The 27873-nt window shown below is 39.7% G+C and overlaps 1 protein-coding gene and 1 non-coding gene across 3 annotated transcripts; one reads left to right on the top strand and one right to left on the bottom strand.

Moving 5' to 3' along the window:
* Positions 1-1041: 1041 nt before the first annotated feature.
* Positions 1042-27799, top strand: inppl1a (inositol polyphosphate phosphatase-like 1a). 2 transcript variants are annotated; one of them, XR_013294173.1, is made up of 28 exons: positions 1042-1520; positions 10227-10290; positions 10850-10997; positions 11076-11157; positions 12638-12784; positions 13003-13093; positions 14091-14180; positions 14805-14903; positions 16184-16334; positions 16469-16575; positions 16812-16914; positions 17127-17323; positions 17718-17835; positions 18008-18104; positions 18209-18347; positions 18424-18523; positions 18991-19079; positions 19200-19281; positions 19399-19488; positions 19744-19857; positions 20227-20403; positions 21370-21525; positions 21678-21762; positions 22170-22256; positions 23822-24542; positions 24746-24879; positions 26193-26545; positions 26631-27799. XR_013294173.1 is itself a non-coding variant. In XM_077566060.1 (27 exons), exons 1-27 carry the CDS (start codon positions 1342-1344, stop codon positions 26287-26289), a joined length of 3744 nt encoding a protein of 1247 aa, XP_077422186.1. In that variant the 5' UTR covers positions 1042-1341; the 3' UTR covers positions 26290-27799. The 2 variants fall into 2 exon arrangements, 1 of the variants encoding a protein (XP_077422186.1); XM_077566060.1 differs by having other exon boundaries at positions 26193-27799.
* trnav-cac (transfer RNA valine (anticodon CAC)) lies at positions 22636-22708 on the bottom strand. Its single transcript has one exon. It is a non-coding gene; the product is annotated as a tRNA-Val (tRNA).
* Positions 27800-27873: the final 74 nt, after the last annotated feature.

Raw genomic sequence — 27873 nt, 5'->3', positions numbered from 1 at the left:
GTCATCAAATCAAATTAATTAATTGATTAAATTTAAAAATGGTCTGCTTCAGCTATAATAAATGGAAGATGTACAACAAGACAGAAACTCAAGACAGAAAAATGTACCCCCATGAACATTGCCGCTCTACAATATGTGAAGCAAACAGGTGCCTAAGCAAGTGGAACATGCAAATTCTTAGTCAAATCCTAATTTTACAATTAGATTGTTGTTTAGCCACTGGAGTTACGCTCAGTTTCTCACACAATGACAGGTACGTCATAGAAAACACAATGCCATAATCAAAAATTTATTAAACAATAATCATTAATAATTGTTTTTGTATGGCCAATGTCCCGACTTTTATACTACAGAAGTCACCAGTTGTGTCAGTCTGCCCTCTAGTGTGTGTGTGTGTGTGTGTGTGTGTGTGTGTGTGTGTGTGTGTGTGTGTGTGTGTGTGTGTGTGTGTGCGTGTGTGCGTGTGTGCGTGTGTGTGTGTGTTACGAAAAGGAAAGGATGTGTTGACAAATGCAGTTCGGTTCCCTCAGTGCAGCCCTGCTGATGTCTAAAGATGACAGCCCATGGCTTTGGTGTGCAGACCACACTGCAAAATGGAGGAAGCACATCCACGCCATTTGTGAACTTGATGGATGCAGAGAAATATAAAACAAACAAACACAAATAAATAAGGGAGAGAGGTACCTTTGGTATTTTCTTTGAAAAGCAAATTGATTATAATGACCGTATGACATTTCTTGCTGAGCGCCATCTAATTTGTTTACAAATGTGTTTTTGTTTTATATATGAAGACCTAAAAAAGGAGACTGGGTGTGTACAAAAAAAAACACGAATATTACATTTTAAAAAATATATAATAATCTCATATCCACCATTCCTGCCTCACAGAGAGCGTTACAAAGCTAATACTATTTGACGAATGCTAGCAAAACGTGTTTAAAAAATAAAATGCTGGTATAGTCATTGAGCTATTAGTGCTTTTACTCTGAAAGTCTTGGCCAGGTCTTTGTGTTTACAGTTAGTGGTATACAGTGTGTGGACGTAGTTTTACTAGTTTGTGTCCACCGCTGTTCCCTGCTTTCCAGTGTGGATTTACATAGCCAGATTTCCGTGCTAGTGGGAAACGAAAGAGGAGGGTGGCGAGCCTTTCAGGAACCGAGACTACACACAGCAAACAACTTTACTTTGGAAACTTGTGTTGCCCGATTTTGTTGACGTCGACGTCTTCGCCACCTCGGTTCTCAACTCTTCGTCTTACTCTTCCCCCCCCGTCGGGAGGCAGGCTGGGAGGTTTTCGGACAAGTCGGGAAGCAGTTGACGCGGGTTAGAGGGGCTGTGGCCATGGCCGGAGGTGGCGGTGGCAGTGGACTTTCTCCACTAGGGCCCGCACCGCCGATGTGGTATCACCGGGACCTTAGTCGAGCTGCGGCCGAGGAGCTGCTGGCTCGCGCCGGGAGAGACGGCAGCTTCCTGGTACGGGACAGCGAGAGTGTCAACGGGGCTTACGCTTTGTGTGTTCTGTAAGTACCTTAATCATAAAAAAGTCGTGTCGTTATACACACAGTACTCGTTGTCGTGTTTGCTCTTGTTTTCTGCCCAAACTTGCTTTTTTTTGGTTTGGTTTGGCACTGCTAGTTAATTGTAATAAACGTTAACAAATAGATGCCTTCACAGTCTTAATATCATTTCCCATGCTCTTTTTTTGTATTTTATCTGATTATTATGTAGTATTACTTTACTGGTTGTACATACTTGCAACTTTAGCTGGGAGAGACAGGCACTCAAACCCCAGCATGGCACTACAGTTTCAGAGCTGCCCAAGTCTATCTTGTGCTAGATGTGGTCGCCTGCAGCGTCTTTTTCTCTCTCCAGGGCGCTCAGCTCGGTGTGAGTGGGTGCTGAACATTGCTATTTAACTGAACAGCAGTGGTTAAGAAAAAAAGAAAGAAAAAAACCTGCTGTTTTAATTTAAAGCTAAGATGCACTTCAGTGCCCCCTCACATTCACTACTGAAATAAATGATAAAACACACCTTCTATCCAAATAACATTTATCCACCACTCCCTTCCATAAGACAACAAACACAAGCAGACCGTCTCATTTAAACAAACAAACTTCATAACTGCCAGTTATGTGTCCCTTTCACATGTAGCTTGCCTAAAAACTGCAAGGTAAGTCACACCCCCCCCACCCCCCACCCCCACGAAGTCATTCAACTTCTACACAAACATAGACTCCCGGCGGGCTTTTAAGGGAATGGGTCACGTGACGTAGTGCTGTGTCATTGACTTGACCTACATCCCTTATCTGATCATTTACCCCATGCTGCGTTTATTTTGTGTGTGTATCTGCATACACCTCAGTTTTGATGAACAGTGTCTGTCTACTATACTACTCCTTCGGTGTGTGTTTGTCGATTTTGGAAAAGACCATTTCTCTCTTATTTACCAGATTTGATTGCAGTCTATACTGTGCAGAAACTTTTTGAGAAAATTTTGGGATTTTTGTTAAACTGTTGTACGAGTGTGAAAGAGGCTAGCCAATAAATCTATCAAATTAACTCTTTCACTGCCAGACGTTTTCAGAAACGGGATGTCGCCATGTGCCAGCCGATTTAAGCATTTTGATTGATCTTTCAAGGTTCACAGAAAATGTTGTTTGGACTATGGAAACACACATACTACCAAATTAAAGATTGGACTCTTTCATCAGAAAAAAAAAGTTTGTTTCTACCTTATTCCGTTCTTCAGTAATCAACAATAGAAAATGGTTACTTTCACCGAAATGCTCTGTTTTGAAACAAAAAGCGGAGAAAAAGAGCTTTTTGTGAAACGATGTTATTTCATGCACTCTAGTGAATTGTACACTTTTTTTTGTCCATGAATGATGCCACAAACACCTAAATAGTGCTTTACTTCTGTAATACACCACCACCAACAATGAAAAAGTGTTTTTAGTTTGCAAAATACGTTTATTTCCATTCAACAGTGTAACAATTTGACAAAACAATTTCACAAACTATTTACAAATGTGTGCAACTGTGGTACTATTTACAATTATGTGGATGTTTCAAATACAGTTTTTATTTTTGTAACGTTCTCCTGCGTGCAAGGAGAGGGAGCAGGATTTGCACAACAGATTACTTTCACTTTCCATTGTCCGTTTCGCGTGCAGACGGCCTTTTTTTCCGGGGAATAGCAAGTAGCAGACTGTACACACTCCTCCGATGAATATGCATTGGACTCGGGGCACTCTTCGTCGTCCGATTGAACGTCGCGCTGAGCGTGCTCGGTTGTGCTCCGCGTTTTCCGGTGTTGGCATCGCTCGCCCGTGAACCTTTTATGACGTCGTCATAGCCGCCGCGTCAACGCTTCCAACTTCGCCGTCAACCTCGGAGTCACCATCATCATCATCGATGATGATCATCTTCGTCATCAATGTGCTCTTTATAGCGTTGGTCGATGCTTTTCGTCTTTGGAAAAAAAACGGCTCGACCGTGAGCTGCTTGCAAACCGGTCGCCATTATGGCTTCTTCAGCCAATGTCCCCTCAACACTCTAGCCCCGCCTCACGTCTTCTGCTGACGCCTACCCAATCTTGTCAAAAGAGAGTCATCGCTGCCCTCTAGGGGCCAAAAATAGTCATTAGGCACAACAGACTTGCTGGAAACTTTCACCACAGATGCGGAAGGGTTCCCTCTACCCGTTTCCAAAAAAATAAAAAATAATAATTGGATGACGTCATTTAACGTCATTGGCAGCCCTCCGTAGGTTTTTACTTGACGTCTTTTAACGTCAGTGGCAGTAAAAGAGTTAAAACAAAATGTGTCCACCCCGCAGCTACAGTAAACTATCTAGTAAAATTGCAGAAATAGTCCGTTCTACTCATATTTCTGACATAAGAGTCCTTCTGTGAGATGAGGCAAATTCAAAATACGAAAAAATAATAATATTCGGGGCTCCTCATGCTGTAGTATAAACCATGTCTGCCATCAAGTGATGAATAGCAGCTAGGTCTGTTAATCTTTAACACAACAACAAACCATATCAGATCTATTACTAAGATGAAGGGAAATGAATATAATTAACATGAAAGACATTTTTTTCTGCTGCAATTACAGGTATAAACTTACTAAATACTTTGACGTGTAGTTTGGTAAGTGTTCACCATGACAACAAAATTCTGCTACACAGATGTGGTAAATCAGTAAGACACAAACTAAAAGTTCAGATTACAGCAATGATTCAAACAAATCTGTGGCTTTACCACTTCCTACATGTCACTTTGTTTCATGAATCATGTTATTTAAACGTGAACTGCACTTCTTAATCACTCAACATACATGCATAAAAATGAAAGCTTACCGATCTCAGCCAGTAACATAACACATGCTAGAGCTAATATGCAGTAAAAGTTAGGTTATACCTGTTTATGACTTAACATCTTTCTATTTCAATAAGGGATACGCAGCAGCAGGCATTACAAATTGGCGGCGTCTCATTCGATTAAATGGAGCGTAACGGCTTTTATTTTAGTGTGTGTGGGTTAGTAAAACATTTGGCCAAATTAATATTTGACAGCTTGGCAACTTTGTACAGCGCTGCCATTTTCAAATCATTTGACCGGTGGATGCAACCATCTAATTTTAGTTTTTTGGAGGCATAGTGGAACTCGGCGCCGCCGCTGTATTAGGGGGGTTTCATCAATTTGATAATTGATTAGTTGTTGATTAATCAATGCATTTTGACACCTCTAGTGTGAATTTGAGTGTTAACCCCAAAGTCCACATTAATCAGTTGTTAGTGCACATTTGCTGCATAATACTCTATGGATGTCAATTTCGATTTTGTATTGAAGCCTGCCTGATGGTTCCATTAGAATTGATTTCTAGTGGTTTTTGGGGTTGTGAACATAAGTAGATGGGGCTGGAACGGAAGCTGTTAAAACACCTTTGATGACTGATGCAAGATGGCATAAGTGCACTAACAGTGCAACAACCCATAAGGAGAACAAATCATCAATGCAGGCTGTCAGTAAGAAAAGTCTTGCCATAGGGATATTATACTGTACTGTATTTCATCAGGAGTTCATAGTTCAGGGTGAGGCATTGCTTTAAATTACCCTCAGATACAGGAAACCGGTGACCAATTCGTATATGAGTCATCTTTTATCATGTTCTCAACTCGGGGGTGAGTGGGCCTCACTCCTACACTTAGGGGAGTGGCGTATTAATGTCTCCATTGCACTAACCCTATCCTAAGAGCACTTTGTTGTTCTTTAATGTTTTCTTGGGGGGGGGGGGAATGCACTTTTAATGTTTATTTTTCTTTCTTTTTTTTTTTCTCAATGCTTTAATGTTAATACAAATGAATACATGTAACATGTGACCCCTCGTGACGCGTGACAGTAGATGCTCTCAAGTCAAACACAATCCATTCCAGGAGTTAGATTTGTTTAGAGTCGGAAATAATCTTTGTAATAGGAAATAATTGAAATTAATCAGAATGGACCCCCACATACTCACCTATTCACAAATGTTTTTCAAATATTTATTTATTTTATTGTATTCATTTATTTTTGGGAGGGGTGGGGGAGCTATTCACGGGCTGGTCCCTATCCCTCACAAATAGTGGGGGTCCACTGTATTCTGTTCCAGGGTCAAGTTGTTCAATGTACAGTATTAATTTGTGAGTCTTTTTGACTCGCAAGCAGTCCAGAGTGTACCCTGCATCTCGTCTCGTGTCAGATGGAATAGGTTCCAGCTTTGCCGTGACTCTGAACCCTAAATGAATGAACTGCACTGTTGTGACTTTTTAAAGTAACATTAACATTAACCATCATACAAGTGCAAAAATAAATTGAATAATTTAAAATTTGGACTATAAAACAACAAGTTGCTCGCTCTGCCTCTCGTACACACGTCAATATTTTCACAAATTAAATAGTGGAGTTCTCAATATACTAACATTTTCATAATTATGATAGCTTCAACATCCAAGAAGTTTTCTTGTCTTCTGATCGTGAAGAAGATGGATAGAGCCGTGAAAACCTTTGAAAATCTTCAAATGTTGAGGTCATGATGCTCAAACAAAGGGAGACCCCTTTTTAAAATAGAAAATGCCTCGGCCGTCATTTTCATCTCAAACGTCTTGGACATGTGCAGGTAGCATGGGCTGTGGCCCAGCAAATTGTCATATTAACTGAGGCGTAGCTCAAAATTCGGACTTCGTAAGTTCAATGTTCACAAGCTGGTGTCTGTACTTCAACTCAAGTTCAGCGTTTAATGGATGTTGACTTTCTTATTCAGGCAGTCATATTTAAAGAAAGAGACCCATGCCTTCTGTTGATGAAATATATTTAATGACAGTGTGTGATTTCCTCTCTCATTTGGGACAGCTTCAGCCAATTGGAAATTCCTTTCAGACAGACCTCTCTCGATAAATGTGTAGCGCGTCTAAACATGTCACATTTCAGACGTACACTTCTGTGTTTCTGTGTGGAGGTGAAGACAATCTGCAGCATTATTTCTATAAAGGAGTGTGCTAAAATACTATTTGAGATTAGTAGGTGGGTGTCAGTGTATTTGCAATATTTTGAAACTTGATTAGGCAATATATCTTGACACCTTGTTTAACAGTTCCCACAACAATTAACAGTGAGCTGTAACAGTAAGTGTTTGTGTTTTTTGGCAAGGCTAAGTGGAAGGGTTTTTACTGTCAACATACTCAGTTGTTATCAACATACGTACATAGAGCGCAACCCTGGGACTTTTATCTGTTAGCCTTGTCTTTTTCTCCTTCCCTTCCTTAAAACAATAGTCTACACTTTGACAAAGAATCTTGTCAGCATTCAACAGGAAGACAAATACACACCAAAGTTCACAATCGCTCTGCTAGCACTGGTAATAATTCTTTGTGTTTATAGATTATTTAAGCGTAACTGTGAAACCGGGCACAGTTTTGGAGTTTTTATTATTATTATTATTATTTATTGAAAGTGTCCTGCACAACTTTAATCAAAAGTAAATGACCAGTCAAGGATGCATGTAGTTTTGTTTCAATTTGTTAGATTCCCTTTGTTGTTGAATAACATTTTGATATTTTGTCATGATCTACTCTGATTTTAGATTGAATGACTTTTAGCAAGCAACATACTGTATTGTATTCTCATTTCTATGCAGTGGAACATAGAAGAACAAAAACAATATATTTTTCTTCAACTTTGAAATTATTGAAAATTGTAGAGCTCGCTGTTTCCATTAAATTGACTATCTTCATACAGGGGGGTTGGGCCACTTTTCTCCCTACACTTCTGGTCTGTCACAAAAAAAAGCGTAAAAAATTCAGTGTATATATATAGATGTTTCAAACCATGAGTCGTATACTTTTGGCTGTAGTGGCATTAAAAAACACAAAAACTAGGGGTGTGAATTGCCTAGTACCTGGCGATTCAATTCTTATCACGATTCATAGGTCACGATTCGATTCGATACCGATTAATCCCGATAGACATCTATAAATTTATTATTGCGATTTTTTTTAAACTCAAATTTAGAAAATACTAATCAGTAAACTTAAACATGTACATTGTAAGATTTGTATGAAAATGTATTTTTTTTATCTGAAAATTCAGGCAGTCTGTTTCATGTTTGAACAGCACTGAAATAAAATATTAAGGCTTAATGTTCCATTAATATAACATTCTTCCATGCTTAATGTGTGAATCCTAACCCTAAGTAAGATGTTGTGTTGAATATTCCCATAAAAAATTGATGTTTAAAAATCGATTCGGCCACATATCGAATCGATTCGAGAATTGTGCGCTGTAATATCGCGATATATTTCCGAATCGATTTTTTCTGACACCCCTAATAAAAACGTTGACTTACCAGAGTCTTACTGCAGTCTCCTTTGGCACGTATTGATGATGATGTGGTTTTAGAGCAGTCCTCAAATAGGGGGGCATGTGTGATCTCAGGGAACAAGGTTTTGTTTTTTGCTGTATTAGAATCAAGTGTAATTGCACATCCACTACAGTAGGTGGCAATGGCTGTGTCATTTTTAGAGAGTATGCAAGGAGTATTAACTCCTCCGTAGAAGTGTACTTAAAACAATTTTATAGACAAATGTTTATAGTCACAGTGGAGAGTTGGGTGGGGTGGGGATCGAAATATTGTCTTCTTCATTTGGGGGTAGCAGAGGCATATTTTGTAGGGCTGGATTTAAAAATCAAAATAACTAGATTTTCCTTTTCGAGCCTGGTATCGATTAATAAAACCAATGAATCAACTTTTAAATTATATAATAAAAAATGTTATTAATAAAATTTTAATATCTCTTTTCTCCATAACTTTTTAAGACAATTTAATTTTAGAGGCAGATTTTTGTTTTATATCGTATTGCATTCTTGCATCACATAACACCACATCAATGGTCTACTGAGAGTACAATTGATTGTAAAGTCTAAAAGCAGCGGGTAGGAAGGACTTTCAGTACCTTTCCTTGTTACAGCGTGGGTGAAGAAGCCTAGCACTAATGGTGCTCTCCATGGCTCGAACAGTCACGCACAGGCGGTGGGAAGCGTTACCCCGGATGGATGACAGCTTTGTCACCATTCTCCTGTTGCCTACCACCTCTGCTGTCTCGAGACTGGAGCCCAGAACAGAGCCCACCATCTTCACCAATTTGTCTCTTCCTCTCCGCAGTTGAGATGCTGCTCAGACCACACTGTAAAATAAGACTGAGGCCACCACAGGCATAGAAGGTCTTTAATTTTAGCATTTTTCCTCAGCATTTATTATTGTCGTCTGGCAGTCGGGGTAGTGCCAAATGGCAAAAAATAAAAATATAAATAATGTAAAGATCAACCGCTTACCTCTTCGGGCCGGCGGTGGCCGGCAAGAGCAGGATTGTCATTGTAGGAGCTTGCATGCATGCAGGGCCCCCAACAAAATGTTTACTACATATGAAGGTGAAAGGCTTCACTTTACTGCCGTTAAACAGCTCTTTTAGACGTCCGCACAAGTTGATCCACGTTCACATTTATCCCTCTGAAGTTTTGGCTTCGGGAAACAAATAAAGAATACAACCTTCATATGTGGACGGTTGTAGTGTATGCAGTCATTTCTGCAAGTTCCATAACAGCTGTGTTTACACGGCATGCTTTTTTTCCCGGAGATAAATGAGAACAAAACAAGCACTACTAGCATAGGTCGTCAATGAGCCGGCTTCATTTTTTTCCTCCTTCCGGTTCAAGCGGCTGAAGTCACATGACCTTGCTGTATAAAAATAGCATTTGTGCGGTACCCCATTGAAGCCAATCGAATAAAAAATCATCTAAATTGAATCTAATTGAACTCTTGTGAATCAAAATCAAATTCTATTGAGGAAATTAGAATCGATACCCAGCCCTAATATTTTGAGTTTCTGCTGTATAAAGTACATTTTGTTGAAACACTGTTAATATTCATAATTTATGCTTGTTCCTTTCCGACACTGATATAGAAGAAAAACCGAGTGGTACTGCCATGTAGTCATCCTTGTTTCCATGTCCAAACACTGTAAAAAGGTACAAACAAAAGTGTGCACTGTGCAAACATAAGGTCAACTTGAATGGCAGACTATTCAAAGTATTTAACACACACGTGTAAACGGATACACAAGAGACACACACACACACACAGTGTACTGTACAACAAGGTTTGCTTGGCAAATTGAACATATTGTGTCCGGTTCACTGAGCAGACATGGAGCGCAGACATGAAAACCATTGATGTTCAGCTCGTCGCTGCAGGCACACAGCCATGGCTGTGAAATCCCAATGTCACAACATCGATGAACAACTGCTTAAAAGTGTTGAATCAGAAAGGCAGTTCACGTGGATGTTGAAATGGCATTTTGTTTGACTGACTACCATGTTTATGATGCTTTTAATGGTCTCTGTATAAAAGTGGTCCACTGTATCATGGGCACTCTAAGGATGAAGAGTGCTCACTGTTTAATCGACAGCAACAGGTTCAACTTTTCCAGACTCCTCCTCCCCCATTCTAGAACACACGCGCACACACACACACGGCCCTACTAGCTCAGGTTAAGTACAAGTTGTAGTGTATGTATGTGCATGTCTTACAAGAAATTCAATTGGTAAACTGTTGAGAAAGTTATCATTTGTAAAAAAAAAAAAATAAAAAAAAAATCTTCATTTGCATTTCTCTAATTTTGTGTGCAGGTTTCAGAAGCATGTCCACACATACAGAATCCTCCCAGATGAAGAAGGATTTTTGGCTGTGCAGGTACAGACAAAAGACACTAGAGGGTTCAGAATGTGGACTCATGAAAAAAAACAAGTGTGTTTGCTTCAGTAGCAGCTGGTAGGCAGGCAGAGATGCTTTGGTTGGCTCTGAGCTCTCACTTTGACACACACACACACACACACACGCACACACTCTGCCAACAGCAGTCTCTTTGTGTGTCTTGTTCAACAGCTGTGCAGTCCACACCATCGCCACATGCCACCCACATGCCTCACAGGCACACGCCGCCATGGCGCTCTCCCACATTGCAGACACACTTCGCTGCTTTAACCGTGACATCTAACGCTCACTTTCAGGATTCGTTTGGCTAGCCTCACTGGAATCTGTGTGCAAAATGCCAAAACGCCTCCTCCTGATTTCAGCTATATTTAGACTACTGGTCAGATTTGCTTATGCAGCATGAATTACTGAATTATTTGAGCCACCAGACCATAGCCGGACTATTTGTAGCAAAGTTTGTTCCATGTCTGCAGTTAAAAATAATGTTTCCTCTTTTCCTCTTTCTTTTGGTATATCCTTCCGTTTGTCTTGCTCCCAGACGTCACAGGGCGTGCAGCCCAAGAGGTTCAAAACATTACCAGAGCTTGTGTCGTTGTACCTGCAGCCCAGCCAGGGTCTGGTGACCACTCTGCTTTACGCTGTTGACCGAGAGGAAACTGCCATTCCCGATGACCGTGACTATTCAGGTACTTCTACCAATAGCAGCACAGTGGTGGCCTGTGTTGTCCTATTTAATAGTTAAACATCTCCTCCACGATTGTTAGATGGCGAGGATGAAAAGCCACCCCTCCCCCCTCGCTCAGCCTCCACCTCGACTCCTCCCGGTTCAGACACGCCCACCGACAGGTACAACGTGCATGACTAAATCGCTAACACACCATTATGACTTTTCTGTCCCTGTGCATCCCTTCTGCACAATGAAGGCAAACCACATCCAGTTGAGAGCCACTTGATGAATGTAGCTGTGATGAAAAGCAGCTGTCCTCTGTGTGTACCCATGTCGCACTTGGAGTAAAGACAAATTAGTTTTCTCATGATTGAGATATATAACCAATCAACTGATGCTCAACATAACTTGGCCACATGAAAACTGCACTATGGCTTGGAATAGTAACAATTATTTAGTCCAGCGCCACAGTGAGACATTGATTTTCTATTCAGCCTATTATTTGAGCTTTTGTTGGGGGTTTTGCTTTTCTACGACTTATAATGCAGATTGTGGGCTTCTAAGAGCATAAACCTAAAGTTGGACATACAAACACAATTATTTTTACATACACACCCTTATTTTGACATCAATAGCGTCACACACTAAACATTTTAGTATCAAGGTACACTTGCGGAAAACATTAAAAGGTGTGAAATTTTACTGCATGCTTTGCACAGGAAATGGTAGTGCCGTTTGGTCAACTAATATAAAAAATGCAAATTGAAAGCCTGTCTATTTCGAAATCTCTCAACATAAAGGATTGCAGTAGTTCATGTTAATACAGTACAATCAAAAAATGTACTTTCAAATAGATATTTTTTTTGCTAGGAACAAAATTGGCCTTTTCAATGTTATTTTCCATTTCAGGCTATTTTGTTAAGTTGTGTTTTTTTAACACTGCGCATGTGCGTGAGGTTTTGGAGGTAGCGCGAGATTTTTCGCCGTTTAGTTTTCGCTGCTCCATGTAACAAACATTCATTGTTTGACTGTGATTCGACCAGGCTTTTTAACCAACAGGAACATCGAATCTATTTCTTTGTAATGTGACAATACTCTTGCAAATTCAACAACGATGTGGGGGAACAAAATAGTAATAAAAAAAAAAACAAGCTTAAGAGTGGTGCAAATGCCATCCAAAAATGTAATTGGCTTGTGTGTGCATGGCTTGTTAGCAGTGTCTTCTGGGGAAAGTGTGGGAATTGATCGTACAATGTCTGGAAAACTAAATAAAGCGGTGACATTCCTTTCTGTGGCAGAATTTTCTAAAGAGTGTCTAAAAAGGAGCATTCTTCTTCTTGTTTGTTTTTGTGTTGGTAGTCACGCTTTGGGTCTGCTCTGTGGTAGCGAGGAAGTGTATGTAAAACTCTGCCAGCACTACTGCAGCACTCATACATGCAACTCCACAGTGGTAAAAATGATTTAGTCTTCAGCCGCTGTAATAGTATAAAACATTCCAGTATCATAATACATCAAACAATTATCACAGACAATAATACATTAAACACGAAATTGATATGATTGATTCAAATCAATCTTTGTATTCATATTTTAAATGCCTTCAAGTAACATTTTGTTACACAGTATATAAATAAGTGTAAGTGTTGACTTGTGTTTCAGCGCCCCAACAGCGAATGGCCTGAGCACCATCTCCCATGAGTATCTGAAGGGCAGCTACGCTTTAGACCTCGAGGCTGTCAAACAGGGAGCCTGCTCGCTGCCTCACCTCAACAAGACACTTGTGGCTTCCTGCAAGCGTCTCAATGGGTGAGAAGGATATGCAGTCACACGCTCACACTTTTATCATCGCTATACTACATCGTCTCTAAATGATGTCATGGTGGATGGATAAAATGTAGATATGTATTGTATATACAGTAGGATTGAAGGAACTACTTTCCTCATTGTTGCTGCGAAAGTTAGTGTCTACTGTATGCTTCAGTACAACTGATCTGTGAAAACCCCCCTTTGCCTCACATGAAAAGGGAAGTGGATAAGGTCCTGTCTGGTCTCGAGATCCTGTCAAAAGTCTTCGATCAGCAGAGTGCCTTTATGGTCTCAAAGATGATCCAGCAAGTATGTCCTCCTTCCATTTGTATTTCTAACTACATTTTTAAAATGGTTCATTGATTGAATATTTGGTTGGATCCTGAAAGATTGAATGAAAATTGAGACAGTTTAATTTCAAAGTGTGTGTATTAATTTATGAGACCTTTCCTACAAACATGTTTTATTGATTTGCAAAGTATCTTTACAACCACTGAAATCTGGACATACACGGCGGTTCTCTGCTGTTAAGCGGGTGTCACGCGGTCCTTTTTCCCTTCAGGACAATAAGATATACTTAGTCAAACAAAAAGCCATACTGTCGTTAAAAGAATGCATCCTAATGAAATACTTTGTTTCTTTGTACATACCATATGTTAATACTAGGGATGTCAGGCGATTATTTTTTTTTAATTGTAATTAATCGCATGACTTCAATAGTTAACTCACGATTAATCGCAAATTTTATGTTATAAATGTACAATAAAATGTACAATTTTTTTTTCTTAAGTTTTCATATTCTCGTTAACATAAAAATGGAAAAAAAGGTAAACTAATGGAAAGATGGCTGCATATTTTAGTCATTGATACAATAATTTCATGATAATTCATAAAATGTAGTTAAAATTAAAAAGATGTACTGTAAAAAACGAGTGTGATATTGATTTGTGTTGAGGTCATTTTTCTGCCACGAGCATTGCATTTGTAAGACGTTGGTGACAGCTCAGTTCATTTTTCATATTAAGAGCTATCTAATCTTAAACATGAAGTAACTTCTGCACATTTTTTAAATTGTAAAATACAACTTGACCCTAGTCTCTACAAATATATGCATTAGTATTAAATGGTGGTCATTAATCGTGCGTTAAAAAAAATTGTGGTGTTAAAGGAAGTTTAAATTAACGCACTAATTTTGACATCCCTGGTTTATACTGCTAAAGATTTTTGGCGACATTAAATTCTCTGCTTGTTACCAGATTGGTTTATGGTCTTTGGAAACATATGATCACGTTGGTATCTCTTGCAGTCAGTGAATCAGGGTGGAGACCAGGAGTTGGAGAACCTTGTGACCAAGCTGGCTATTCTTAAAGACCTGCTGTCATCCATAGAGAAGAAGGTAAAAAAACGCATGCATTTAGTGCACATCAGTGTTGGGCTTGAATCCTTACACACACATACACAACAAACACTTCACCCCAATCTCACTTCCTATGTGGTGTTCCATTTATATAATCAGCATTAGCAGTTCACAATTCCAGCTGTGGTATAGTTCATGCTCACGTTCAGAACCATTTTTAATTTTTATTATTATTAGCCTGGCCAAAAGGGCTCATTTGAGCAAAAACTGTTTGTCAGCCGCTTTCAAATGTTTAATAACAAGCAACCACATGGTTGTAAAGAATTGGAAGTGAGGGGGTTGGTTGTTTTTCTCCTGGAGTAACAATTTACATTTGTGCCTTCACTGTGGCCAAATAGTTTATGTTGGTCTGTACATGGGACAAGCTCTCTGACAGGGAAGGAAACCAGCAGAATGCAATCAACCAAGCTACATGTCTCAACCCAAGTGATGCTCCACCTTCTTGGCTGCTGTTAGGTCACATCCAGGAAATGGCTAACTGTTTCCTTGTTGACTCCAACATTGTACCTCAGAACAATGCAAAGTCCGTGTGTGCGCTCTCACTTTCATCTTTTTCTTCCACATACTTACTGTATGTATTTATTCTATAATGCTCCCCTTCAGGCTCTGAAAGCTCTTCAGGACATGAGTTTGTCCACCTTGTGCTCCCCTCCTCCTCTCTCCATGCGTCACAGCAAAACCATCCCCGTGCAGCCCTTTGAGGTACTAATCTGTCACATTACTTTTTGAAACCTCAAGAGAATGTTATTCCCACCGTGATTGTTTTAACGTGGAGATACAGTACACTCAATGTCCTCTGATTTGTCAATCTGATTTTATGAGAAGTTGCTGTGAAGGGATGCTGCAGTCTTGAACTCTTATCAGACTGTTCAGTCATGGCTTGCTCATCACACAGTAGGAAGTGTTTCCCAGACGAGTCATGTGAGACCAAAGGGATATTTGTAATGCTCTTCCTGTAGCATCGCCTGTGATTTTCACACACCAAAAGGCATTTAGCACTTTTGTTCTCACATTCACCCAAAAACTTGGCACAAAGAGTTTAAATTGATATATCCTAACGTTGATATTTGAACGATAGTTCAACAGAAATTACAGGAGGGGTCTTGTAAAAAAAATAAAGAAAAAAAAGAGGTGATGTTCTAAACAGAGATGTCTTATATGAAATATTTAGCGCTCAGCCGATTTTGCATTCTATGTGGTGAACTCTTTTCAACAGCTTCCTGTTTGCACAGGAATAGAGATATTTTTGTCACAGAGGGTTCAAACACATGTGCCATCTGATTCACCCTCTGGGACGGCAACAGATTCAGTCAAGGTTTTTAAATCACATTGAAAATAAACATATGTTTAGAAACTATTTAAGGAAAAGTGTAAAACCGATATTAAAAGCAAACATTTTGAGTGACTTTACAATCTCAAATGAGCAGGATTTTGTGAGCTTTCATCTGAAAGTACTGTTCAATGAAGATGTCAGAGACATTTTATGTGATCATTATTACTGTGGTTTGTTTGTTGATGCTCAGTGTACACAGTGTACCATGACAGATGAGAGTGCTGCTATATCTATCTATCTATCTATCTATCTATCTATCTATCTATCTATCTATCTATCTATCTATCTATCTATCTATCTATCTATCTATCTATCTATCTATCTATCTATCTATCTATCTAGCTAGCCATCTATCTATCTATCTATCTATCTATCTAGCCAGCTAGCTAGCTAGCCATCTATCTATCTATCTATCTATCTATCTATCTATCTATCTATCTATCTATCTATCTAGCCAGCTAGCTAGCTAGCCATCTATCTATCTATCTATCTATCTATCTATCTATCTATCTATCTATCTATCTATCTATCTATCTATCCATCTATCCACCCATTTTCTTTTAACTTTGGATCTCCCTATTTATGAAATAAGCTTCTGTTCTTCATTAACTTTTGAACAAGTGTGTTCGTTCTTTTGCACTCATCGCAGGTCAAATTGGATGTCTACCTGGCAGAGCTGACCAAGATAGGGAAGAGTCAGAAGTACACTCTGTCTGTGGATGTGGAAGGAGGTAGACTGGTTGTGATGAAGAAGGTGAAGGACAGCCAGGAAGACTGGACGACTTTCACACATGACAAAAGTAAACGGCACACGCCCAAGTGAAGGCAAATAGACACCTGTAATTTACCATCTGACCATTTTGTGTTTGTTTCTGTTTCTATCTCTCCCTTTGCCTTTTTCCTCTCCTCCCATAACTGTCTGTTGACCTCTCAGTCCGCCAGCTGATCAAGTCTCAGCGGGTGCAAAATAAGCTGGGCATTGTTTTTGAGAAGGAAAAGGACAAGAGCCAAAGGAAAGACTTCGTATTTGCTAGTGCCAAGGTCTCCGCATGCACACACATACAAACACAGTGGCGAGACAAAACACCTGCATATTTATAATCTTGACTTTTAACACCTACACACAGGCTGTGGAGTCACACTACATTTAAAGCATTTTAAAAAAAAAATGGATGCCCCGTTCCAATTATATTATATGCTGCAGACATGATCATTTGCTCAAATGTTACGCTGCTGATGGTGGTTTTGAAACACATTTGTGTTTCTGTGTCTTTTAGAAGAGGGAGGCATTTTGCCAGCTGCTACAGCTGATGAAAAACAAACATTCCAACCAGGATGAGCCTGACATGATATCTGTCTTCATCGGCACCTGGAACATGGGTGAGACATTTTTTTGAGGGATTCAATTTCCTCTACTTCAATAGCCACACTTCCTGACTAATAATTCTGTGTAATAGTATAACTATCAAAATTAACTATATGACTGTATTTTTCACATACTGCATCCAGTTTTAACTACCGGTACATTTTTAATAATCTGAGCGCTTACTGATCATTAAACATTTCATTACTAATCCACCATTTGTCGTCAGGCTCTGTTCCTGCTCCCAAATCAGTGGCATCATGGGTGTTATGCCGAGGACTCGGAAAGACTCTGGATGAGATGACTGTCACTATTCCACATGACCTGTATGCATTTGGCACACAAGAAAACTCTGTTTGCGATCGGGAGTGGGTGGAGTCATTACGGGCTATGTTGAAAGAACAAACAGAACTGGATTATAAACCGGTGAGGAAAGCTTGTTATCATCATCCTTCTATTTTCTCATGGATTGTTAGCAAGTCGGCAACAGGGCACAAACAGCCATTCACACTCACATTCACACATGGACGATTCCTCAGTTAGTCGAGCAAGCATTTTTTTTTGTGTGTGTTTGGGGGGGGGGTGAGAGGAAGCACCTGGATAAAACTCACATAGGAACAGGGAGAACATGCAAACTCCACACAGAAAGACCCAAAATGAGATTTTAATCTGGAATTTTTGGAGTGTGAGGCACAAACCACATGTGCTGCCTCGTAATATTTATTTAAAAGTATTTTATTTTTTCATTAAATACTAGTAAGCGTAAATAAGCACACACATTCTCTGTTTCCTTATTACCTTTTGTTTTACTTGTTTTTAGATAGCAGTACAGACCCTGTGGAACATTAAGGTTGCTGTGCTGGTAAAGCCGGAACATGAGAACCGCATCAGCCACGTTGGAATGTCCAGTGTCAAGACTGGCATCGCAAATACACTTGGTAACTAACTTCAGGACTCCATCCAAATATCTATACTGCTTTTCCTGTTCAGGTAACAGGGAGCTATCCTAGCTGATTGTGGTGCAAAGAGAGAAATATACAATGCACCGGTTGTCACTTAATGTGATCAGTGTCAAATATTTTGTTAATATTTGGTCTCTGGTTTTCCCAGGTAACAAAGGTGCTGTGGGTGTTTCTTTCATGTTCAACGGAACATCATTTGGTTTTGTGAACTGTCACTTGACTTCAGGAAATGAAAAGATTGCAAGGTAGCATCCCAGCTTATCGTTTCCCCATTTGTCACGGCTAAGCTATGTAAAGTCACACACCTTTGAGAATTCTGCATTTCCTAATGGTCTAATGACCTCTGCAGGAGGAACCAAAACTATCTCGACATTTTGCGCCTGCTTTCACTTGGAGATAAACAGCTGAGCTCCTTTGACATTTCATTGCGCTTCACACATCTCTTCTGGCTGGGAGATCTCAACTACAGGCTTGACATGGACATACAGGTAAAGCAGGACTAAGAAAAACGCACTTGTGCTGAGTGCCTGTAAACTCATTTATTAATTGTTACTATGTTCACAGGAGATCCTTAACTACATTAATAGGAAGGAGTTTGATCCGCTGCTTAAGGTGGACCAGCTAAACCTGGAGAGGGAGAAGAACAAAGTATTTTTGCGCTTCGGTTGGTATAACTCAGGTTACAACTTTCCAACACACACCACCTTTGCACCATCATATCTTTTTGGGAACATTTCCATCATCATCATCATCATCATCATCATCATCCATCCGTCTTCTATATTTCTTATCCTCACTTGGGTGACAAGTGCACTGGAACCTATCCTAGTTCCTTAAATGGTCACAAGCCAATCACAGGGCACATAAAGCAACCATTCGCAATGTGCTTTTCAAATGTTATCCTAGCATTAGTGTCGTGTAGGAAAAAAAAAAGGCATTAAATCAAAACAGAGAAAGTGTCAAATCATTATTTAAGCTACGTTACATAAGTATTTGATTTCAATGTATTTAAAAGTAATATGTACAGTAGCATGAACCTTAACTTTCACTTAGACTTGCTTTTGGTTGCTTACTTATCTGGTGTCATCATTTTCTGAAAGTCTTCAATTTATTCTGTCATCTTGTTTGTAGCTGAGGAAGAGATCTCCTTCCCACCCACCTACCGATATGAGCGTGGTTCGAGGGACACGTACGTTTGGCAGAAGCAGAAAGCCACTGGGGTGTGTTTAGAAATTCACACACAAAACATTTCTGCCCATTTTTATTCATTTGAGGTTTTCATTGTACAGTCAGTCATTTTGATAATATTGCGTTGTGTTCTCTTTTGCTGTCTGTCCCAGATGAGGACTAATGTTCCATCCTGGTGTGACAGGATCTTGTGGAAGTCTTACCCAGAAACACACATTGTTTGCAATTCCTATGGTAAGACACTTCATAGTATCTCATGGTAGAATTTGCATTTTGTTGCCAAGTTCTCATTCAGATATCTTTTAAAATCCACCCGACAGGACCTTTTTAATTATATACTACTTTTTTTAGGTTGCACCGATGATATTGTGACAAGCGACCACTCTCCAGTGTTTGGTACATTTGAGGTGGGCGTGACCTCACAATTTGTCTCCAAGAAAGGTATAAATGGAGGAATGAATACAACCAGTGAACTGTGCTAGATCACAATAAGTAGTCCAGATCTTAGAATGAATGAATCCAAGTGCTTCTTTAGTTTTGGTGTGGTTATGACAGAAGAGTCATTCTTGTGTTTTGTAAATGGTTTTGAAAATGTACAGTATGAGTACTACTCATCCAAGTACAGTTGAAGCAGAAAAAATATATATTTTCCATTCACAACTAAACTACCACTTCATCCTGGTTGTTTTGATCCAGGGTTGCCGAAATCATCCGAGCAGGCTTATATTGAATTTGAGAGCATTGAGGCCATAGTGAAGACTGCTAGCAGAACCAAGTTCTTCATCGAATTCTACTCCACATGTTTGGAAGGTGAGACGAAGCAAACTTTCCCAAACTTCTATTCACACTGACAGTCATCTCCCGCAAACTGAGTGAACTCTATCAGCCTCAAGTATTGTCGACTTCCTGTAGCACCTAGTGGTTATAATAGAACATCATCTCTTTCTTCTTTTTCGTGTCTGTATACCTCCCTCCCCAATTCCAGGCAGTCAGTATACCTTTACATCTAGTATCCATTTTGTCCTATGTTGCTCCCACCTCCGCCTGTCCACTCTCATCACACGTTTTGTATAAAAGTCCAAAGAAACGTCACCCAACTTTTCTCCCCCCCTCTCCCTTCCCTTTGTCGCCTCTCCCAACCACTTCTGCCGTGCATTTCTCTCTGTCTCTCATATGTAGAGTTCAAGAAGAGTTACGAGAACGACAGTCAGAGTAGCGATAACGTCAACTTCCTCCGCGTGGGCTGGTCTAACAAGCAGCTGACAACGCTCAAACCTCTTCTATCTGAGATCGAATACCTTCAGGATCAACACCTGCTGCTCACTGTGAAATCCCTGGATGGATATGAATCTTATGGTATACGTTCAGTGTCTCTTTTTAGGCTGGGTCCATGAAGTAGTATTTATTTGTTTTGTTTTTTTCCCCCCGGAGAGCTCAGTATTGTTCATTCGGTAATTTTACCGGTATTTATTTGTTTCTATTGCATGTGTGTTTTGACCTGGCTGTTGAGTGCTATAATCAGTAGTGATGCACCGAATATTCGGCCAACAAAATTTTGGGGCCGAAAATGGCAAAAATTTGCATATTCGGCCAAAATAAAATTCAAGCCGAAAGAATATGTCCTAAAGAGGATGTTGTGGTGATGCAAGCAAAAAAAAAAACAACAAAACGCTGCAAGCTTGTGTCTGTTTGAATTAAACACCAAACACGGGAGTGAGTGTCCATCTTGCTGCCGTTTGTGAGTACCGGCAGCTTTATTGTGCACACCTGAGAAGGAGAAGGTCGCTTGTTAAACTATGTCGAAAAAGAGAGTGATGCCGATTACTGCACTACAGGTGAGCCACTCTTTCTCCTGCAGCGCCTTCCTTTTTTGCTTTCTTTTTTCTTCCTTTTTTTTTCTCCCGCCGGTTCGAAGTACTGTACATTGACTATAAAGTGCAATTGCACCGCCAGAAAATGATCAGTTGCTCACCCCGCGTTTGGTGTTTAATGTACCATTCGGGAACTAGAAAAAAAAATAAAAATTAAATTAAATTAAAATAATGTACCATTCGCCAACATGGCTTTGATGTCTGTGGTGTGGACGCATTTCAAATTATGGTGCTTTGTTAAAATGCCCGTACTAAATAGGCCTAAATATTTTATAATAATATTATATTTTTAATTGATTATAATAAATGCAATGATTATTAAAAAATGCCTTGTTTTCGGCGTTTCGGTTTTCGGCTAAGCACTTCTCATTTTCGGTTTTCGGTTTCGGCCCAAAAAATTCATTTCAGTGCATCCCTAATAATCAGCCTTGTGTGTTTGTGTCACCACCAGGAGAATGTGTGTTGGCACTGAAATCGATGATTGGCAGCACAGCGCAGCAGTTCCACACCTACCTGTCTCATCGTGGCGAGGAAACCGGAAACATCAGGGGGTCAATGAGGGTCAGAGTCCCTTCTGAAAGAATGGGAACCAGGGAAAGACTCTATGGTATTTGTACAACATGTGTGAATGAACAATTTTGAAAGGCATGCTGTACAAGTTAAAAGTTCAGACACACTTTCTCATTCAAGTATACCCAAACTTTTGGTTGTAAAATAAGTTTGTTTTTTGTTGTTGAAATCTGTCACATTTCATTTCAGAGTGGATCAGTGTGGACAAAGATGAAACAGGTATACCCAAAGGGAAATCTACAATGTCATCCAGAGCGGCGCATGAATATGTGAAGTTAGTACACTTTTCACATTGGGATTAATATAGTCTAGTGACTTCAGACACCCTGCATAAACATATAGCTAAAAAATGTTTGTGTGTACTGTGTGTTATATTTATAATGTTATGGATGTGTAATGAGGAGGGAAGCCCGACTGATTCATTTATTGTTATGTGTCAAATATGACACAATGTGATGGTGTTAAATAGTGTCATAGTCTTGTATTGGTTGTTTTTTTTCCCAGTGATGTCCTATATTGGACAAGGTAAGTGAATCTACATTTGATTTGGGGTTTTGTGTAACTTATTTACAATGCTCATGATTCAGTATTTTTTGTGAGCGTTCTATAGTGTGGTATTATTTTAAAGAGCTCCCACATATGTTAACATTTTGTATCACACACATAAATACTTTTCTGCAGGCCACCTGTGGTTCGTAAACAGCTTGGAGAGCTGGGAAAGGTCAATGAAGAGGGTGAGAAGAGCAGCAAGGAGGAAACCACTTCGAGGTGTGTGCATGTTGAGCACAAGTACAGTAGGACATCTAATCCAGGGTTCACCAACGTGGTGCCTGCAAAGACCACATAAGTAGCCTGCAGGGCTGTTCTAATAATAGCTCACCAGTGAAAGGACATTGTGATTTCATAAGAATGTTTTAGAAGTGATCATTTAAAAATGCAGAATGCAAAAAGTTTGGTTACTCCGCTCTACAATTTTACTATTATCTACAATTTAGGAAATCTATAAATTAGGACATACATTGATCATGGAAAGCTTTCTACAAAGGTGATTGTTGGTCGTCCCACATACACAGTTACATAGTTATAGATTAAGTATACAGTACTTACAAAACAGTTTTGTGTGTATAAAATTACAAAATGAAAATTATGTTTCCGCCCGGTTTCGAACCGGGGACCTTTCGCGTGTGAGGCGAACGTGATAACCACTACACTACGGAAACTGTATTCAAATGGTTGTTGACTTATGAATGGCTGTGTACCATTACTAGTGGACTTGACAACATGAAAACAAATACAAACAACCATAAGGAAAACGGAGGTAGAATCATTTAAAATTTTTGTTACGACTACCAGATGGCCACCATTTTGTAGTTCTGGGCCATTGCTTGTTTGTTTTGTTTTGTTGTAAGACAATTTTGTGCTATACTGCCACCTACAAGAAAATCAATGCATTGCATTCTAAGAATAGCACCCTAGTGAAAGGATATTGAGATTTAATAAAAATGTTTTAGCACTAGAAGGGAAAATTAGTTAAAATTTCAGAACACAAGCAGAGAGTTATGAAAATAGTCTTGCATATATTTTTTTCTTTTCCATGGCCGCTTCCTTCACAAAGATGAATATCTTTCATTATTAACAATAATACATACTAATATTATTGAAGGTAATTTGAGCAACTTTGTTATTTAGAAATGTGTGTCAAATTAGTAGCCCTTCACACTAATCAGTAGTCAAGAAGTAGCTCTCACATTTGATCACGCTTCTCTAATCTAATATTAACAAAAATCTGTACACACACAGGTTGACCTCATTTCATCATGTATTAATGTAATCTGTTCCAGGGCATAACTTAACCATCATTCAAAAATAAAAATAAAACATTAAATAAAAGAACACTTTAACTGTGATTTAAAGTGGAAGTTGAATCCACCTTTTCTTTCAACAATACATTTTATGTTCCACCACTAATCAAAACAGTATTCTGGTTAATATTGCATTTGTGGAATAAAAAATAAACGGAATAAATTCATCAATTTCAAGGTGCCGCAATGTTGGGCAATATTGCCCTCTACTGGCGGCCGAAATTAACGTATCGAATGTTGCACATCTCATTAGCTGACTCTCAAGCTTCCCTCTCACTCAAAGACAGATTGGCTTTAGCATACCAACGACCCAAAGATCTACTGTAATGTAATTTTGAGAATATTTATTAAATTTTTAAATCTGTAATTGCCAGTGAAAGAACACATCTTAATCAGGGTTACCAATAATTATGAGGGGCACTGTATATGAATATAGACTGAATAATCAATAATCTTCTTGTGTGTATTCAGGCCAAAGCAAGATTCTTCTGATGGTGATCAGTCTGTCGGCAAAAACAGCTACAATAACCCCGCCTACTACATTTTGGAAGGGGTTCCCAATCAATCGGCTGCTGCTATGTCATCTGAGCTTCTCCCATCCCCCACCTCCGCCACCCCCCAGGCAACGAAAGCCCCCCCTCCCATCGCCGTAGCCCGGACCAAACCCCCGTGTGCCCCCGCAGGACCCTCTCACCCACGCAGACCCCTGACAGGTCACACGGTGCGTGGCATCAACGAGGAGGGGTCCTCAGAGGATGATGGAGGCATTTGTATAGGAGGGGCAATCACTACGGGGAGCACACTTAATCGCCCCCCTCCGGATTTCCCACCCCCGCCTCTCCCAAAGGGAGCCGTGGAGATGGCCGTGGAGGCACCTTTCCTGAAGCCCCGCTCGCTTCACCCGGATCTCGCTGAGGTCAAGATCCCTGCGGTTGGTCCTGGTGCTCCGCTGGAAAGCTTCAGGCGAGGAGGTGGCGCTGCCGGTGGCGGGCCATTGGACGACCAGTCTTGTTCTGTGCTGCAGATGGCAAAGACGCTGAGTGAGACTGAGTTTCCGGGACAACCTCCACGTGCTCCCTCTGCACCGCCTCCTCTTCGGGGGCAGGTCATGGGTTTGGGTCTGGACTCCTGCCGCACCTTCCCACCCAGAAATGCCATCACAGAAAGTATTGCTGAGGATCTTCCCGAAGAGGTGAGAAGCATCATGCTGCGTCGGGAATGTTGTCAATCTTGTCGTCTCTCGGGCTGGATTCAAACTGCATGCATCAAGTTACACAATTCCAATTTGTTGCTCGCAAGTAGCACATTCTGATATTTGATCAAATTGTCATTCTAGCCTAATCTTGCTATGATTAGATTTGACATTTAATTAAATCAAACCTTTTCCTCTTTTAGGCACTTTGGGGTAGCAGCAGCTCATCTTTGTCTGTTGGGGACTCTTCAGTGGGGGAGTGGCTGCAGAGACTGGGACTTGAGAGGTATGAGCAGGGCCTCCTGCACAACGGCTGGGACGACCTGGAGTTTCTCAGGTACATGCATTGCTCTAAAGTGATTTGGAGGTACACATGGTTCATGCAATTTTTAGATAAAAACGATTACTATTAGGATCAATATTATTAAATTGGCAATCGATCCAGACTGTGTCTACTTTTTGCCCCAAATCAGATAAGATCCACCTTATTCATGATCCTAAACCAGGCGTCTGCAACCTGCGGCTCTGTAGCCACATGTGGCTCTCTCCTGTGGCTCCCTGTGGAAAAAAAAAAGAAAAGAGAAAAAAAAACATAGTAGAAATGAATTTTTTATACAAATTTATATTTATTTTTAGGTAAAATATTATTTAAATGTATTAATGATTTTGATTTTTTAAAAAAATATATTCCAAAAATATCAGAGTACAAATGTTAAAGTTGTCAGAAAAAGAGAGATGAAAGGTAGATGAAAAAGTTTTTAAAATTACCAAAAAATGTCCAAAAGGAAGAGGAAGAGCAGAAAATTACCATGAAATGTCCATTAAATTTGCCAGTCAGGAAAAAAAATTTAAAGGCAGAAAAGAAATAAAAGTAACTGTAAAAGTCACAAAAAAAAAAGAAAGAAAGAAGAAGACATTTTCAAAAATTACCCTAAAATGTCTACAACATTGCAAAAAAAATTTGGAAATTTGATTTAAGAAAAGCCAGGAAAGCAAATGTTCAAAAAGTAACTATAAAATGTTCAAAAACAAAAAAAAAGCATCCCGAAAATTACTATAAAATGTCCACAAAATTGGCATAAAATGTAAAAAAAAAAAAAAAGATAGCAAAAAGGCAGAATAAAAAAAAAAAGGCATAAAATGTCCAAAAAAAGGAAGAAGAGGCAGAAAACTACAATAATATATCCATAAAATTGTCAAAACATGTAAGCAATACGGAAGATTAAATGTAGAAGAAAATTTATCTCAAAGCATTGGATGCTGCATATTTTTATGGTGTAGTTCAAATTAGCAATGTTGGGCCCTCAATACATTACACTAACACGAACACACTGTTTCCTTCATCACAATCTTCACATGTTTTGTGGCTTCAGACATATTTTTGGTTATTCATTTGGCCTTAATTGGCTCTTTTGACAGTTTTGGTTTGCCGACCCCTGTCTTAAACAGTGGTAGAATATTGGATGGATGGAACATTATTATTATTGTTATTGTTATTGTTATTATTTTATATATATATTTGATATTGATGAATAATAAACTATTCATCATACATTTTATACCGGAAAAGAAAAAGACCTGTCTCCTGTCGTTCAAAGTGCTAAGTAAGTCAAGATGACTTGATTTGACTTGACTTCATTCATTTGGCAGTGACATCACAGAGGAGGACCTGGAGGAGGCAGGAGTTTTTGACCCCGCCCACAAGTGCATTCTTCTGGAGAGCCTCAGGCAGCAACAGAAACTGTAGCGAATGAGCCTGAGGACATTCCAATGCACTCAAGACAGTACGCGGCCTTCCCACAAGGCCAAATGTCAGCAGAACTGAATGGGAATGTTTCATTCGTCATCCAACGTGCCTTCTGAGAGAGCTTCCCTTTTTTTTTTGTACTCTTAACTTGCTGACAGCGTCCCCTTTCAAACATCCTTCAACTGGATGTTGTGGACGCGGCCTTATTTAAAGGTCATCGGATGATACAGTAATGCAGAGAGAAAGCTTGTCATGGGTAACAAATCTTTTTAGCCGTCATGTCATGACATCTATTCTAACTTCTGACACGAGCAACCTCAAATGGATGCCTTTTGTTCCAGCGTCTTGACATTTCAAGCCTTCCAACCACACTTGATGACAAAGTGGGCCAAGTCTCAGGTATTTCCCCGTGAATGGTCGCAACCTGAAAGTCATGTGGGAGGAAGTCAGCCAAGTTGGGGTAAATGTCTGTGAGACACAAAGAGACAAACTGAAAGTGGCAGCTGCACTAGAACTGTGCACAAAGGACCTCGATCACGTGGACTGAACTCACTCTTTTTCACTTTGGACTTCAGTGTTTCAGTGTATTTATAATTTAGTTTCTTTTTGTGAGGGTAAAGGGAAATGGTATAGACCAGTAGTGAAAGTGCGTACAACATTGAGATTAGTTTGTGACACACTTCATGTTGGTATTCTAGCTTGCTTGCGGTTGTGACACTTCGGTTCAGTCTCCGTGCATCCAAATGCTCGGAAAATGACAAAACCAGGCATAGTCAGAGCAGTTTTTACCAAATTGCTTAAGAAAGCCAAGTAGGTTCACTAACCTGTTTTTAAAAAAAATGAATAGAGTGTAGTTATAGTCTTTGAGGAAACACTGGTCACCAAAGAATCCTTTTCAAACCGGGTTTATTATAGTAGACAAGGACCATGACGTCAATTTTGCACAAGTAGAAGAGGTCAAATGCAAGTAGAGTGGAAAGGAATTTTCCTGGTTCGGTGGCATTGGTGATATGACCACTAGATGGCGCTGCTACACCATTAGCCCGAACAGCTCGTGACTGGAAACCTGACAACATGTTCACTTTTGAGCACTCCGCAGTATTGTGTTAGCCTATGAAAAGAAAAGAAAAAAGACAACTAATGTGAGTTATGTTACCTGGCCAAGTCAATTCTGTTAGTTCCTAAAGTAGTTGATGTTGTAAAAGCCATTGTAGTGTTTTAAAAGGGGGCTCATCACACACCGTTCTGAATTAACCGCTTGCTACAACCTGTGCCCTGTAAGAATGCTTCAAATGTTATGTTGTGTGAGCGGGTGAGTTTCAGATACTGTATTGTATGCCCTAAAACACACCCTTGTTAAAAAGTCTGTCATATTTAACTTAACCTGCCGTGCGTGTTTGCCCCTACCATGTCTTGTTTCTTGCTTAGTCTCTGTTGGTTGTGTTAAGTTAATGAAAATTACATAGCTACGTGATGTTCTTTTTCGATTAAATTGTAATATGTTTCCTTCCATTTTTCTTTTGTGTAATCAGCAAAGCAGAATTGCAGCCGTGGATGTGATACAGATATACCTCAGGGAAAGAA

The sequence above is a fragment of the Vanacampus margaritifer genome, chromosome 5, assembly GCF_051991255.1.
Source record: "Vanacampus margaritifer isolate UIUO_Vmar chromosome 5, RoL_Vmar_1.0, whole genome shotgun sequence".
Lineage (NCBI taxonomy): Eukaryota > Metazoa > Chordata > Actinopteri > Syngnathiformes > Syngnathidae > Vanacampus > Vanacampus margaritifer.
The sequence above is the reverse complement of the archived record's forward strand: the minus strand, read 5'-3'. Positions and strand labels throughout refer to the sequence as shown.

What these genes read in the sequence shown, in the direction of transcription:
- inppl1a (XM_077566060.1), top strand. Translation starts at nt 1,342, where the DNA reads ATGGCCGGAGGTGGCGGTGGCAGTGGACTTTCTCCACTAGGGCCCGCA. An exon ending in TGTCATCCATAGAGAAGAAG is followed by an intron (nt 14,181 to 14,804) that starts GTAAAAAAACGC and finishes GCTCCCCTTCAG; the next exon opens with GCTCTGAAAGCTCTTCAGGA. An exon ending in CATCGGCACCTGGAACATGG is followed by an intron (nt 16,915 to 17,126) that starts GTGAGACATTTT and finishes ATTTGTCGTCAG; the next exon opens with GCTCTGTTCCTGCTCCCAAA.